This window comes from Pelodiscus sinensis, chromosome 12, assembly GCF_052426305.1.
Source record: "Pelodiscus sinensis isolate ZL-2025 chromosome 12, ASM5242630v1, whole genome shotgun sequence".
Taxonomy (NCBI): domain Eukaryota; kingdom Metazoa; phylum Chordata; order Testudines; family Trionychidae; genus Pelodiscus; species Pelodiscus sinensis.
Genome location: NC_143063.1, coordinates 50,153,545 through 50,170,943, shown reverse-complemented (window position 1 = coordinate 50,170,943; position 17,399 = coordinate 50,153,545). Strand labels below are relative to the sequence as shown.

General features: G+C 42.9%; 1 protein-coding gene across 15 annotated transcripts in view; it reads right to left on the bottom strand.

The window, feature by feature from the left end:
* The window catches only part of NFAT5 (nuclear factor of activated T cells 5), a 157,394-nt gene that overhangs the window by 28,659 nt on the left and 111,336 nt on the right, over positions 1–17,399 (bottom strand). For all 15 annotated transcript variants that reach the window (XM_006122230.5, XM_006122231.5, XM_025184223.3 and 12 more), the window contains 4 exons: positions 15,005–15,177; positions 5,973–6,107; positions 4,418–4,470; positions 454–586 (listed from right to left, as the gene is read on the bottom strand). In XM_006122230.5, coding sequence (XP_006122292.4) covers positions 454–586; positions 4,418–4,470; positions 5,973–6,107; positions 15,005–15,177 — 494 coding nt within the window. The remainder of the gene's footprint in view (positions 1–453; positions 587–4,417; positions 4,471–5,972; positions 6,108–15,004; positions 15,178–17,399) is intronic.

Here is a 17,399-nt window from a genome sequence, read left to right as displayed (position 1 = left end):
ATGGCAGCGCCGGCTTTATGCTAATGAAGCCCGGGAAATTCAAATCCCGGGCTTCATTAGCAAGTTCGGTATGCATACATTACCCCCCTAGTTTGAACTAGGGGGGTAGTGTAGACATACCCTATCTTAGGTTCTGGGGCACAGAAGAGTTCTCAGCTGAGGGGAGGGAACAGGAGCCTTTCCAAGTGCTTTGGCCAGTAGATGAACTCTCACACTAGTAACTCAAAACTTTCTTAGAACGCCTTAACACTTCAGAATGCTGGTAAGGCACCCATACGTGGCCACTTTAATCAAAGCTGGTATATTATTACCAAGCATGCATGCTTGTTGAAAAGCCTATTACCCGACTCCACACAGCTGCAACTTGTTAGCCCCTTTCTCTCTGTTCCAATTAGAGAAGACCTCACTGGCAATTTTTCCCATTCCCTCCCCTCATTTCTTCACTTTACATACATGTATCTGGAGTGTATGTAAATGACTGCACATCATGTGATCTTCCAGCATTGGTCACCACGTAGATCCCCACAGAAACAGGTGAGGTTATTTTCTGGTCAGGATATGGTGGTACCTTCACAATAAGATGATTCTGTATAGCAAGGAGAGAGAGAGTTCATATTAGACTGTAATTTAAAAGGTAACTTATCTAGAACAAGGCAAACCAAAGTGAAAAAAAGGGACTAGCACAAACACTAGAAAATACATGCTAGTAAAAGAAAACCTATAAGACGACAAGGTAGGGGGAGGGGCTGAAGCTATGCTTCGGTTAAAAGAAATCAACAACCATGTTGAGCTAAAGGGGCATTTGAATGTTCTGCCTCGACTGGGCTATTTGTATCATATAATGTAAACGGACTGGCAGTGGGAAGAGTGGGACAGACACACACACATCCTCGTCCTCTGGCTCTGATTCAGCAAAGCACTTAAGCACATGCTTAAATCCCACTGAAGTCAAAGGGAATTAAGCACATGTGTAAAGTATTTTGTTGAATCACGGCCTCTGTACTGAATGAGAGCAGAGGTTCAAGCTCTGGTCTCAGGCAAACAGAACCTGAATATGACTCCAGAACACTATCTGAAATCACGATATTTACCATTTCTATGCACTGACCAGTTACATAGAACACAGAGCTGTGAAAGAGACAGGACATTCTCTGTGAAAGACAAGGCAAAGGACAGAAAAGTCAAGGGGTTGCTTAAGTCTGTTCTACAGAATTTACTTAGACTTCCCTCTAATCCCTTTTACTCTGCAACACTCCAAGAGTTTTATGGTAATTTTTGCATGAAGTTTTCAGTCATTTCTAATTGCTTGCCCTTTAAAAAGGTTATGCATTGTGCTAGGTGAATGCCACAAACACCTCCCAAGATTGAGTTTCCTACTTTTTGAGATTCTTTTTATTCAAGGACATTTAGATGAGGATTTACAGGAATGTAAACAGAAAGCAAAAATGTCACAAATATCAGCACAAATAAATACTGGGTGGAGTATTCACACCAAGTGTGCTTTTGCAGCCATTTGGATAAGATGTTTTTATTTGCACAAAAGATTCAAACAATTACAGACAAATAAATGTGTGGCCATCACAACCGGATTGCTGGCAGTTCATAAATAGAAAAAGTTCTGCTGTTAATACATAGGTCATCCAGTCAGAGAACTGAAGCATCATCTGATGTGTGTAATCACAGGGCTTGTCTACACTGCCACTTCACTGCATTGTAACTTTCTCACTAAGGCGTGTGAAAAAACTCCACTACTCCCAAGCATGGCAATTTACAGCACTATAAAGCACTAGTGTAAACAGGCTCCCAGCGGTGGTTTTCTTAGAGCGCTGAGACACCTCTCTCCCAGCGATGGTGTTTCAACTACCCTGCGATGGCAGCACTTTAGAAGTATAGCCAAACAGTGTGAATAGCAAATACGTGGCAGCAGAAGTAATCATGAACAATCCACAGACCCACATTTGTTCCGAAACTATTTGTCCAACCATCAGAAATAATAAATTGGTAAAAACTGTGGCTGAGAGCAATTTACCCACAGGAAAAAAGGACTACATCCAATATTACCAGCTCCAGTCAGCACTGTTTGAAATATTAATTCAGTTTTTAAACCACCTGCCAGTGTGCAAAGATTAAGTCGGTTAAGGTATGCGTACACTGTAACACTATTTCGGGATACCAGAATATCCCAAAATAGCTATCCTGTATCTTAACAGCAAGCCTGTTATTTTGGGCTTGCTATTCCAATGTCCCTATAAACCTCATTTTACGAGGAGTAAGGGACATTTCAAAATAGCACTTTATTTCGAAATTTGCTGCTGTGTAGACAGCGCCAAATGATGAAATAAGCTATTTCGAAATAGCATTGAAATAAGATACGCAATTTGTGTAGCTCAAATTGTGTATCTTATTTCGAGTTATGGTGCAGTGTAGATGCACCCTTAGAGGGATATGAGATCGCTAAACAAGGAAAATTCAGCCAGACATAGAGCACAGAGAAGATATTGAGTTATCACTGGGGGAAATGTAATTCCACAGATGAAAATTGTGGGCAAAATTTCAGATTCTGCCTTTTAACTACAGGCAGTCCCCGGGTTACATCAATTCAACTTACGTCGGATCCCTAGTTACAAACGGGGGGAGGAGGGGGAGAGGCGCAGCTAGTGCAGGGTGCCTCCCCCACTGTCGCTGTCTCCGGCAGCACGGGGGGCGCTTCCCCTCAGCAGACCAGGGAGACGCGGAGCTAGTGCCCCCCCCCACCCCTCCAGCAGACCAGGGAGACGCGGAGCGGCTTTTCTCGCCGCGGAGGACGCGGGTCTGCTGGGGGAAACAAGACACCAGCCAAAAGGGGGCACTCCAGAGTGGAAAAATTAATTTCCTAGGGAACAGCAGGAGCAGCAGGCAGTGAGACCCATTGTGTTACCGTCCTCACCTTGGGAGCAACAGCTCTTTCCCTCTTCAGCACTAGAGCTGCAAGTATCTTGTTAGCGTCACGCGAAATTAGCAAGTCCCTTCCAGCCTGGCAGAGGTGAAGCTGAAAAATTACCCAGTGGTGTGGGTGGGCAAGAATGGGGAGGAGCAGGGCAGAAGGGAAGAGGGGATAAGCCCCAACCCCACACCCTGGCTGGAGCGGAGCAGGGTAAGCCCTGAGGGGATGGGTCTGGTTGCAAAGTGGGTGAGTGGACAATGAGGACCCACCTGTGGCTAAGCTCCTGTTCCCAACACAGAATTTTTCTTTAAAATTAATCCTGTGGATAAATTCACACACTTCACAGGAAGGGATTTCCATTTTCTGCTCAGCAGAATACAACAACAGCTTTGATTGTATCAATATTTCACTGTGCTCTCCAATGACTATTGATTACACTTAATACCCATTTCACTGAACCATCTGTAGCAAATTCTATTTGGAACAGTAATATGCATTGAATAAACTTTTTTTAGTTCTAAAAAACAAAGATTCTGACTATTAAATGAATAACTGGGATCTTTCAGGTACTCCAAAAGGAAGATTTGGATATAGCATGAAACACTGAAACTTATGATCAATTTTTAATTAAAATATCAACCAAAAAAACCTTCATATCAAAAACTCCCTCTCACTTAGTATTTTCCTTTTCAAAGGCTACGTCTACACTGCAATGTTATTTTGGGATACTATTGTATCCCAAAATAGCTATCCCACGTCTTCACAACAAGCCCGTTATTTTTGGGCTCGCTATTCTGTAAACCTCATCCTACAAAGAGTAAGGGACGTGTCAGAATAACAGGTTATTTTGAACTCTGGCGCTGTGTAGACAGCGCCAAATTATGTAATGAGCTATTTTGAAATGAGAGTGAAATATGATACGCAATTTGCTTAACTCAAACTGTGTACCGTATTTCGAACGACAGAGCAGTGTAGTCGTAGCCTAAGAGGGCAACTAAGTTAACTCATTCCTGTACCTTCTTTAGGCTGTTTTTCAGTTTCAAAATTGACTGCCACAATACCTGTGAGTTAGCAAAGGTATAGACAGATACTCAATTCAACTAAAAAGCTATGGTGAGAGGCTATTAAGATTTGATGTCTAAATGGACAAAAAGTCAGTAGTAAGCAGAGTAAGTATGCACAATTATAGACTGAGTATGTGATAAATCTATATTTTTTCCTACTTTTCCCACGAAGTTAGCTAACTTTTTTATAATGTTGAATGAAAATGGAACTTTCTAGTAGAATATCCTAACCTTAACAATCACCACAAAACTATCATGCCGTGAAATTTTATGAGATAAAATGCATAGACTATAATTAAGGAAATTAAGGAGACCTTCCTGGTCTCTACTGGCCAAGATTATAAGAACAAAGTTCAGTATCATTCTTTCATCTGGAGTGATGATGCAGGGAACGTTTTCAGACATCTGAACACAGCATAGGAATAAGTACCTGATGAAACAATTCCATGTCTATTTCAGCTTCTGCTTTCCAAGAGTTTTCATCTAATGTAAAAACAAACAAAAAAACCCCACTTTTATTGCACATTCATACAAAACTATTATTTTGGTGACCTACCTAGAGTTGCTATCAGTGTTCCCGCTAAGATTTTCCATCCTTGGGCAGGCTGAATTTTCTTTTGGGCAGGTTGAAATTTCTTATATGAAACACCAATATTGAAGTAGTGTGTGGATGTGAATCCACCAGTACAAACAAAAACCGTGGATATAAATATATATTTTAACTAGTCCATAGGCGTGGAAGAAAATATATTAAAACAAGGGATAATTAACAAGGGCACAATGCTTAAGACTATTTAATATGAAATTGAATACAAGAAAATTAACGCTATCCTTGGTATAGAAGTGGGTTGTGCCCACGAAAGCTCTTGATACTATTTATATATTTTCGTAAGTCTAAGATGCTAAGGGCCATTGTTGTTTAAGTTTTTTTAGTTACAAACTAACATGGTTACCCCTCTGAGACCTTGGAGTACCTGTATCATCATCCTTTTTAACAGACAGATGCATATTTCAAAGATCTTGCAAACACAGTTTCATCCTACACAACAGCTAGCATCACACCTAGTACTTGCTACTTCTGACTCAGAAGAGCCAGAACGTTACCAAATAGCAAAGATCTGGCCTTAATGCAATACAATTCACCATGTATTAATTAGTAACTTTTTTTTTTTTAAAGCATCTTTTTTCTTTCTTCCCGTAAGCTATTAACACAAGGGTGGGAAATAATGTTTCATGGGGGCCACTCCAAGAATTTGGTAAGTGGTCAAGGGCTGTACTCTTCCATTATTAATGGAGGAGGTGCAGGGCTCTGGGATGGAGCTTGGGTGCAGAAGGGAGCTTGAGATAAGGGATTGGGAGGGAGTTTGGGTGAAGTAGGGGATCATGACCTGGGGCAACAGACTGGGGTGAGGAGGGGGTGCAGAGCCTGGGGCAGGCGTGCATGAGGGGGTGAAGGGATTTGGGCTGTGACCAGGGATAGTGTATTGGGGTGCAAGGTCTGAGAGGGGGTTGTGACCTGAGGAGGGATGTAAGAGGGGAGTGTCTAGGAAGGTGTATGGCAGCTGGAGCTCTGCACCCAGCTTTCCTGAGTGCTAAGCAGGTGTAGGGCAGGTGGGGAGCCAGCTGAGAATCTTGTGGCTGGATCCAGTCTGCAGATCATCTTTTGCCCGGCCTTGGAGTAGAGGCTGGAGCCAGCTTCTCCATTTATAGCAGGCAGCAGCAGCTGATGATGATTCTGGTCCTCCAAGAGAATGACTGCCCCCCCCCTTCCCCAGCCAATCAGCTGAGGTCCCTGCCTGTGCAGGGAGCTCTGAGCTTCTGTGGGGAGTTTTGAATCTCTGCAGGGAGCTCTAAACCACAGGGAACCTTGGTTGCTATAGTATTTGCTGCTTCATTCATTCTTGAGTGGAACAAACCTCAAATAGTAGGATTTTAAACCCAAAGATGTTGTCCTTACCCCAAGCTCCTGTATTGTTCACACTTACCAGAAATATTTTCTTGGAAGATCACTTTTGTTCCTTTAAGAAAGTTCTTGCCAATCAGAAAGACCTCTTCTTCGCCCTTCACTGAACAGCTGTGCAGACTTTTCTTGAGGATCTCTGGCACACCAGCTGGTTGAGCTATGATTGAAAAGACAGTTTAAAACATAAAGGAACACTAATAGCGCTTGACAAAAGGTATTTCTCTTTACATAATTCCAAGCAAAGAACAAAATCATTCCAAAACTTCTGCCTCTACTTACATAACAGGTTATAAAAGTTAGCCTGAAACAAACTATTTGTTTCCAATATTTCATTATTGCATATGGAAAACAGTTATAACCTCTAAAGCCTCCATTTGAGTGATATGTACTCCAAAATCACTAACAAATTATGCCCATTCCTTTTCTTGTGAAGTATCTAACTCCACAGAGAGGCAATGTGTAAATTAGATTGCAGGGAATGTCACAAAGTTAAAACTGAAGTAGCTGAAATAGTTAAAACTTCACTGAAGTTGAGATTTCACAAGTTCAGTCAGTACACGCCACTTATACTATAAAACAAGAGATAGCATCAGCTTATTTTTAAATTGACCAGTTTTTTTTAAAAAATCCATTGTTTAAAATTCCAGTATGGTTTGGATTCTTTTAAAATCCATTAATTTTTTTGTAAGAAGCTTTCTGCTTCTCTACTTATCAACATCTCTTCAGCAAGAGAAAAATTGAGTAGTCGTCTGATCATATATGGAAGCATTTAATCTGATTATATAAACTGTGCCTCCAAATGCACAAAGTAAGCAATCTGAAAAAAATTGTGGTATTCTAGTCAACTACAGGGAGTCCTGAGTTTAACAGTAAAGTTGGCACAACTTTTTCCACACAAAAATATTATTTTCAAATGATTAATTCCCTTTAAGGTAGTAACAGTTATCTAATGAACCACTAAGATGTATGCATGGTATTCATTTGGACATAAATAATCTTTTTTTAGTTCTGGAGAAGCTAAAAGTTTTTCCATTGCCTGAACTACACAGGAGTAATCACACAATATCATTTTGCTTTGTGTCTTCACCATGTACATGCAGATCCAAAAGCAAGTCTAAACAACTATAGGCACAACTCAGCAAAAATAGCATGTTCAAATCCATACAAGTTTCTATGACACTCACTTCGGTGACACTGAAGCTAGAACAGATTTCAGTAAAATTGTTCCCATAGTCCCTTTTCTTGTATTACATTATTACTAGCCTCTTGGCTGACACAGTGGGGATTGAACAGATGGCTACAGCGTTTTAGCAGCTCACTCTTTTAGCTCTGGAGGTCAAGAACTGCACCAACTTGTATCCTCTGTGACTCTGCATAAAGGAGGACTCAAGCACACACAAATGGGCCGCAATTACACAAGCCCTCAATTCTGTGTTTCAAATGCCAATGGCTATATCTATTGCCTGGGGTGTACATATTACATTTTGTCCTTGCTATGATTCATTTCTTTGATTCTCAGACAACCCATCAGATAAGACTGTACCCAAATAAAAATGGAATGTCAACTGATGAAAGTGAAAATAAATATAAATTATAATAAAGTATTTTACTAATAATTTGAGAATAACTTAAAGCAATGCCTTCTCTCCTCTAGGATCCTAAGCGTCATTAGCAAACTTTAAAATAGAACTTTGATTGTAAGCTTCTATTTTCAATAATTTATATAAAATTCCACTTCCTAATAGATTTCCTATCCACTCACCGTTTCTCTACTCACCGTTTTAAGATCTTGGTGGCATAATGTTGTCAAATGAGGCCCATTTTAAGGGCTCATATTAGTCTTGTACATAGTAACTTGTTACAAGGAAAACAGGGTTACTTACCTGTAACTGTTGTTCTTCGAGATGTGTTGCTCATGTCCATTCAAACGAGGTGCATGTGCGCTGTGTGCATGGTTCCCGCAGCATTTTTTCCCCAGTGGTACCCGTCGAGCCGGCAGATCGCCCCCTGGAGTGGCGCCGCTATAGCAGAGCATAAGTACCCTGCCGGCCCTCCCCCTCCTCAGTTCCTTCTTGCTGGAAACTCTGACGCAAGAGGGGCAGGGGGAATCGAATGGACATGAGCAACACATCTCGAAGAACAACAGTTACAGGTAAGTAACCCTGTTTTCTTCTTCGAGTGATTGCTCATGTCCATTCAAATGAGGTGACTACCAAGCTGCCCCTACCCCGGAGGCGGGGTCGGAGTCATCCAGGAGAACCCTCACACCGACATTCATTGCAACAAGAACTTTAATGCAGAACTGTAACAGAACACAACATAAACTCAACAGAGAGATACAGCAGGAACATGACACGCTGCATGCCACTCAACCACTTCCCTTTGTTTTGTTCACAGGAGGGAACCCAACACAGCTGCACCCACGGCACAGTCCTCCCGCGTCTGCTGGGTGAGAGAGCATAATGCTTTGTAAACGTATGGGCCGAGGACCACATAGCCGCCCTACAGATCTCAAGGATCGGGACATGGGCCCTGAAGGCTACGGACAAAGTGTGCGCCCTGGTGGAATGCGCCGACACGCGAGGTGGCTCCCTATGCGCGAGAGCATAGCACTCCCAAATGCAGAAGAATATCCACCCCGACAGCCGTTGGGCTGAAACTGGCATCCCTTTCATCCGATCATCATAGGCAATAAACAGCTGAGAAGTCTTGCGAAACGGCCTAGTTCTGTCTATATAAAATGCCAGTGCCCTTTTCGCATCAAGGGAATGCAAAGCTCACTCCCTAGGGGAGCTGTGGGGATTGGGAAAGAAAACCGGGAGGTATATGTCTTGCGACATATGAAAGGTTGACAGCACCTTGGGGAGGAACGCAGGGTGGGGACGCAGATGAACCCTGTCTGGAGAACACTAAGTACGGGGGCTCCACCATCAGGGCACGCAATTCAGACACCTGACGTAATAGCAACTATAAAAGCTATTTATAGATGCTGGCCGGGGCTCCGAGGCCTGGGAGACCACAGGTACCCCCAGGGCTTCCGGAGCCAAAGTCGAAGACCCCTTCGAGGAGGTGGGGGAAGGAGGCGAGGCCGTGAGCTCAATCAGGTCCTGAGCAGCTTCGAATACCATGGGCACGGAAGGGCACCGAGCCAGGATGGGCCCAGGGCTTCCAGCCCTATGCATTGCCCGCCTCTTCTTCTGAGTCCCCTTTGGAGGCCGAACAGGCGAGCCCAGTACCGGAGTGCAGCTCCGTCGGTAACCATCCTGGTGGGTTCTGCACTCGGGTGATCTCCCCCTGGAGTCCTTCACCCGTTTCGGTGCTGGGGACTGGGACCAGTGCCAGCTTCTTCTGTACTTCGGTGCGAGGAAGGTCCAACTGCGGCTCCCGCACCAACGCCAGTGCGCTGCGCAACGAAGCTTTTCTGGAGGACACGGGCTGCAGCGCCAACTCCATCAGGAGCAACTTAAGACCGAAGTCTCTCTTGCTCTTGGTTCATGGCTTGAACCCCGTGGAGATTTTGCAGGCGACCACAGGGTGAGCTTCCCCCAAACACTTAAGACGCTGTTCATGGGGGTCTCCTTTGGGCATGGGTTTAGTGTACTCCGTACAAAGTTGGAAGCCCTGCGGGCCTGGCATCACCGTCCCCCTATAGGGAGGGGGGTTCAGGGAGCTAACCAACTCACTTAACTACTTAACCTAACTATGCAAACAGAGAACTGCCAACGGCGATGAACAGACCCTGGGATTAGCACAAGATAACAGCTCCAAAGACATCACAGGCGGTAAGAAGGAACTGAGGAGAGGGAGGGCCGGTGGGTACTTATGCTCCGCTATAGCGGTGCCACTCCAGGGGGCGATCTGCCGGCTCGACGGGTACCACTGGGGAAAAAATGCTGCGGGAACCGTGTACGCAGCGCACATGCACCTCGTTTAAATTGATATGAGCAATCACTCGAAGAAGAACTGGGCTTTAACCACTCCAAATCATTTAACGGATTTTTCTAACAGAGTTAAATTGGCTTGCTTAGACAAAAGCAGTGTTTTGAATAGGGATGTGAATGTTTAACCGATAACCTTAACTGATGAGGCTTAAGAAGTGGGGGCTGGCGGTAGGGGGCTGCTTCTATCCCACAGGGGGCCTGCTGCAGACAGGGCCTGGAGTGACCCCTCTACCCACAGCTCCCCTTTAATCGGTTAACCAGTCAAACAATATATGTTTAACAGGTTAACAGATTAAATGGTATTTCACATCCCTAGTTTAGAAGAGGTTTAATTTATGCTCAGTATTACACATCAAAACTACTTGGAATCTAAATTTCTCAAGGTAGTGAATGTGTCTACTTGTGATTTTTCTGCAGTGCCAGGGACACTGCCAGCTCTAATAGATATACCAATAGCTCTCATTAGTACAACTGTATACAATTAAATAAGAACATTTTAAAGCTTTATATTAAGAAATAAAAATACATACACATGCAGAAAAAAGGTACACTGCCAACAAGTCACACTGTTAACATACTGGAAGAATATGTTTACAAGCTAAAGTAACTCAGTATAATTGATATGCTACTATTGTATGTTCAGTAATACTTGCTAGGCTAGAGGTTAGCAGTAGTAATGTTTCTGGTTAAAGGGAAAGGTGAGAACACAGAAAAATAAAACAAGATTACAGCCAAAAATAAGGACATCTTCGCACTGAGTTTGTTTTTTCCATGGCGTATTTGACCAATTATTTTGATGCATTGTTTATAATAGTACAGATAAGTATAAAAATGTTATTTACATTTTATATGAGACTAAATTTACATACAACTAGGTACTAGTAATCCTTAAATAGTTAATATATTGGTATTAATGTGGTCTCCTCACCTCAAAAAAGATATTTTGGCCTTAGAAAGGGTTCAGAAAAGGGCAACTAAAATGATTAGGGTTTTGGAACAGGTCTCATATGAAGAGAGGTTAAAGCTACTGGGACTTTTCAGTTTAGAAAAGAGGAGACTAAGTGGGGGGATATGACAGAGATCTATAAAATCATGAGTAGTGTGGAGAGGGTGAATAAAGAAAAGTTATTTATTAGTTCCCATAATAGAAGAACTAGAGGACACCAAATGAAGTTAATGGGTAGCAGGTTTAAAACTAATAAAAGAAAGTAGTTCTTCACACAGAGCATAGTCAACCTGTGGAACTCCTTGACAGAGGAGGCTGTGAAGGCTCGGACTATAACAGTTTAAAGAGAAGCTAGATAATTTCATGGGGGTTAGGTCCATAAAAGGTTTTAGCCAGGGGATAGAAAAGGTGCCCCTGGCCTCTGTTTGTCGGAGGCTGGAGAAGGATGGCAGGAGACAAATCGCTTGATCATTGTCTTCAGTCCACCCCCTCTGGGGCACCTGGTGCTGGCCACTGTCGGCAGACAGGCTACTGGGCTACCTTTGGTCTGACCCAGTACAGCCATTCTTATGTTATATTAATGTAATCTTTCTACCTATACATAACTTTTGTTTTCATACAACGTTCAATTTATTTGGCATTTAAGAGACCAGTACTCAGGATTTTAGACCTACAATCACACAAAAAAAGTTGTGGTTAATCACAGAATACTAGGAGCAGAAGGGACCTCGAGGGGTCATCAAGTCCAGTCCCCGCCCTCATGGCAAGACCCAATACTGTCTAGATCATCCCTGATGGACATTTATCTAACCTGCTCTTAAATATCTCCAAAGATGGATTTACCACAATCTCCCTAGGCAACTTATTCCTGTGTCTAACCACCCTGACAGTTAGGAAGTTTTTCCTAAAGTCCAACCTAAACTTTCCTTGCTGCAGTTTAAGCCCATTGCTTCTCCTCATATCCTCAGAGGCCAAGGAGAACAATTTTTCTCCCTCCTCCTTGTGACACCCTTTTAGATACCTGAAAACCGCTATAATGGCCCCTCTCAGTCTTCTCTTTTCCAAACTAAACAAGCCCAATTCATTCAGTCTTCCTTCATAGGTCATGTTCTCTAGACCTTTAATCATTCTTGTTGCTCTTCTCTGGACCTTCTCCAGTTTCTCCACATCTTTCTTGAAATGCAGTGCCCAGAACTGGACACAATACTCCAACTGAGGCCTAATCAGCGCAGAGAAGAGTAGAAGAATGACTTCTCGTGTCCTGCTCACAACACTCCTATTAATGCATCCCAGAATCATGTTTGCTTTTTTTGCAACAGTGTCACACTGTTGACTCACATTTAGCTTGTGGTCCACTATGACCCCTACATCCCATTCTGCGATACTCCTTCCTAGACAGTCGCTTCCCATTCTAGATGTGTGAAACTGATTGTTCTTCCCTAAGTGGAGCACTTTGCATTTGTCCTTATTAAACTTCATCCTGTTTACCACAGACCATTTCTCCAGTTTTTCCAGATCATTTTGAATAATGACCCTATCCTCTAAAGCAGTTGCAACCCCTCCCTGCTTGGTATCATCTGCAAACTCAATAAGTGTACTCTCTATGTGAATATCTATATCACTGATGAAGATATTTAACAGAACCGGTCCCAAAACAGACCCCTGAGGAACCCCACTTGTTCTGCCTTTCCAGCAGGATTGTGAACTGTTAACAACTACTCTCTGAGAATGGTTATCCAGCCAGTTATGCACCCACCTTATAGGAGCCCCATCTAAGTTGTATTTGCCTAGTTTATTGATAAGAAAATCATGCGAGACCATATCAAATGCCTTACTGAAGTCTAGGTATACCACATTCACTGCTTCTCCCTTATCCACAAGACTTGTTATCCTAACAAAGAAAGCTATCAGATTGGTTTGACATGATTTGTTCTTTACAAATCCATGCTGGCTACTTCCTATCATCGTATTATCTTCCAGGTGATTTCCTTAATTACTTGCTCCATTATCTCTCCTGGCACAGAAGTTAAACTGAATGATCTGTAGTTTCCTGAGTTGTTCTTATTTCCCTTTTTATAGATGGGCACTATATTTGCCCTTTTCCTGTCTTCTGGAATCTGTCCTGCCTTCCATGATTTTTCAAATATGATAGCTAAAGGCTCAGATATCTCCTCTATCAGCTCCTTGAGTATTCTAGGATGCATTTCATCAGGCTCTAGTGACTTGCAGAAATCTAATTTTTCTAAGTGATTTTTAACTTTTTCTTTTTTTTTAAATTTTATCCTCTAAACCTACCTCCTTCCCATTAGCATTCATTATGTTAGGCATTCCTTCAGGCTTCCTGGTGAAGACTGAAACAAAGAAGTCATTAAGCACCTCTGCCATTTCCAAGTTTCCTGTTACTGTTTCTCCCTCCTCTTTGAGCAGTGGGCCTATCTACCCTGTCCTTGGTCTTCCTCTTGCTTCTAATATATTTATAGAATGTCTTCTTGTTTCCCTTTATGCCTGTAGCTAGTCTGAGCTCGTTTTGTGCCTTTGCCTTTCTAATCTCGCCCCTGCATTCCCATATTGTTTGCCTATATTCATCTTTTGTAATTTGTCCTAGTTTCCATTTTTTATATGCCTCCTTTTTTATTTTTAGATCATGCAAGATTTCCTGGTTAAGCCAAGGTGGTCTTTTGCCATATTTTCCATCTTTCCTACAGAGCGGAATAGTTTGCTTTTGGGCCCTTAATAACGCCCCTTGGAAAAACTGCCAACTCTCTTCAGTTGTTTCCCCCCTCATTCTTGAAAGAATGAAACAAAGAAAAAATTGTGTGAAGGCTCTTATTTTCCATGGTCCCAAGGCTCCTGTCCTCCTGGTAAGAAGGACAGAAGCTTCCTCATCTTGCTGCTACCACGACTGGTCACTGGCTCCCAGGAGGAAGAAGTTGTACAAGAAATGGGGAAGCAATGCCCTCTCAGAGTGACACTGTGTGGGGAAAGAGGCTCAAACCTTCCACTGAAACCTCTGGTTTTATCTCCCAGGGTATGTCTACACTACCACCCTAGTTCGAACTAGAGTGGATAATGTAGTCATTTGCATCTTGCAGGGCGCCGCCATTTTTAAATCCCCGTTAGTGCCGACTCCGTGCCCGCGGCTACACGCGGCACGGAGTAGGTAGTTCGAATTAGGCTAATTCGAACTACCGTTACTCCTCGTGGAACGAGGTGTACCAGTAGTTTGAATTAGAAAGCCTAATTCGAACTACCTACTCCGTGCCGCGTGTAGCCGCGGGCACGGAGTCGGCACTAACGGGGATTTAAAAATGGCGGCGCCCGGCAAGATGCAAATGAAGCCCGGGATATTTAAATCCCGGGCTTCATTTGCAACTTCGAATTACTACATTAACCACCCTAGTTCGAACTAGGGTGGTAGTGTAGACATACCCCCATACTGTTCCATTTAAGACAAATATTCAGCCCACACATAGGTTTTCAATGCCAACAGCATTTTAACATTCATGGTTAAAAAAATTCATTTGCCTCTGTCATAATCAGAACTGAACTAACTTTTGATCTGAACTGCTATAACTCTACAAAGCTGTTTATCCACTTCTGTTCCTGAAAGGGGGGCAGTTACATCTACATTTATGCTATAACAATGATGGTAACTGCCTGTACCTGAAAAGTCTGAGGTGGGTCGCCGAGTTAGTCTGTAACTGAACATAAAACACAACACAGTTCTGCAGCACCCTCAGAGACTAACAAAACATGTACATGGTATCATGAGCTTTCATGGGCACAACCCACTTCTTCAGATGAAAGAAGTGGGCTGTGCCCACGAAAGTTCATGATACAACCTACATGTTTTGTTAGTCTCTGAGGTTCTGTAGAATTATGTGTTGTTTAAGTTATATTTTGTAGTAGAAAAGGTTTTTTCATTCTGTGATCAAGTCAAGGCAATGTGTTCACAAATGTTTGAACTTTCAAAATCACCATGTGTGTCAATTACAAATCAGAAAATTATGGCTGAAAAAAGATTTTTTTAAAAAAGTGTTACAAGAAAATTTCAAAATGTCAGATTTCTTACAGATGACCTTTCATGAGGTTACACAGCAAGTCACAGTGTTTTAAATAGATTAAAACCCAGCTTCCTCTGATTCTAATTTTTACTTTGCTACTTACTGCATAAAATCGGAGAGGAGGGTGTCTGGAGCGTTAAAGTAGAGCCATCCTTCCGAGTGATGTTAACACGGAACACCAATCTGGCACGGGTGCTTTTTTTCTTGGAACCAGCAATCCCTATTCGAGCTTCAACATCTGCATTCCTCAACTTCAGTATTCCTACACAATCAACCCTAGCAACACACAACGTGAGAGTTAATAAGCTAGTGTGACTTCCAATACCTTAACTATAAAATTTCCCAGAACCTGGAGTTTAGTACAATTACCATCTGAAAAAAAATCCATTCAGATTTGTTTACTAAGTAACAGAGCCAGAATTTTATAAATGCAGTTGGAGTACAAAGCAGTTTATAGACTTTTAAGACATAACAGGGCACTGAAACTGCACCTCAAATGAGTTATATAATCCTAACCTCAATTTATCCCTGCCTGCTTTGTCCAAGAGATGAAGTAGAAAGGCAAAAAGTAGTGAGAAACTATGAAGACTGCAAACCTAGAGAACTTCCATTTCCTCCACAGTCAGTCTGCCAGGCACTCAGTTTGTGTCTGCAGATCCCCACTCATGCAGACTGAAAAAGCTCTGCTGTGAGGCAGTAAGGAAAACTAGCAATATGAAGGACTACTTTACCAAAATCCTACATCTAGATGGTGCTGGGTCCTGTGGCGAGGGCAGGGGACTGGACTCGATGACCTCTAGAGGTCCCTTCCAGTTCTAGTGTTCTGTGATTATTTCCACTCTAAGGTAATGCCTTGGCTTGGGGCATCAAGAAACTTCACATACATGGTTGACTTATGGCTACTGGAAGCTGGTGCAAGTAAATGTGCCGCACTTAGCACAAAGGGGCCCCTGGCTGCTAGAATAATACAAAATAAATAACCACTAGTGGCTGCCTCTGTATCCTTAGTAAAAGGACCAGATACAATGTCACATGTGGGCCAGCAGCACTATGCATGAAAGGTATAACCAGGATGCCTGCTTCATCACCACCGCCATCGAGACTGAGTGGGCCACCCTGTCTGCAGTGCTCAGGGCCATGTGCAGTGCTGTTCTGGCTACAAACTGCCCTTCTTTGACAATGGCCTCAAACTGTTCTGTCTGCACTTCTGACAAGTGATCGATAAACATGTTACCCATAATGTATGTAGCTGTATTCAGCCATTATGACTGAATAGGTAGAGACTCTGATTCATAATGTTGCTGATGATCATGCCTTCCTCCACAAAAGGTCTAGCCTCTACCAAGCTCTATCAGATGGGGTTGACTTGGCATGATGTTGCTTGCCATGTGTAAACCACGTCCGTTACTACAGAGTTAGGCTGAGGGTGAATAAAGAGGAAGTGAAGTCTGTCTCCTCTGAGATGGCATAATTCTTGTCAGCTCTTTTGCATGTCAATGGTGACTGGGGTCTGCCAGATTACTTTGACAGGGTCCAGAAGCACCTCATTAATTGGGAGGACAATTCTGGAGGAAGAGGTGTGGAAAATATCCATCAGCTTGTGGTATGAATGTCACCTTTTGTAAGTGAAACAAAAAACAGGACTGTGTAGCACTTTAAAGACTAACAAGATGGTTTAATAGGTGATGAGCTTTCGTGGGCCAGACCCACTTCTCAGATCAAATAGTGGAAGAAAATTGTCACAACCATATATACCAAAGGATACAATTAAAAAAAAATGAACACATATGAAAAGGACAAAGCTCATCTGCTACCTAAGCCAGGCTGCATTACAGCCTTTGCTGATGAGGAGCAGCAGCAGATGTTTGCTGGTGTGATAATCTCCACTTCAAAGCCTGGCTTGTTACTTCTCTAGACAAAGTGAAAACCATGTAGTGGACTCAGAGGCACCTGATGCTCCTAAGTATGGGATCTGTAAATGGCCCACAGATCCCAATTATGAACACAGGGGAGAGAGGAGAGTGAGGAGAAGCACATGGATGGTTGTGATGGTGCCCACAGATGACCGTATCAAACTTGAGAGTCAGGACAAAGGTTTAATTGGGGAGGTCCCACTGTTGTAATGGTAGGCCATGCTGCGAGACCAGAGAAAGACTGCCCCCCTCTCTGGAAAAGGGTGGTGCTGACCAGGGTGCTGGGTAAATGGCCCAGTGCCTGTGGTGATACTGGGAACCTAGTACCAAGTAGTAGAGGAGATTCTGGTTCTTCCACGACCACAAGGTCCCCCAAGAAATGGAATTCCTATGGTATCATTGATGCACTCGGTACCGTCAGGCAGTGCCCGTGCTGACTTGTCAATACAGATTTTTATTTATGGGAGGCATGCTCTAACAAGGGTTGCTTTGATGCACTCTGTGAGGATGGCTTTGTCAGTGCGAATCTTTTAGAGGTGGTATGGTCTGTCTTTATCTCTGGAAGGCTACGCCATTGAGTCCAAG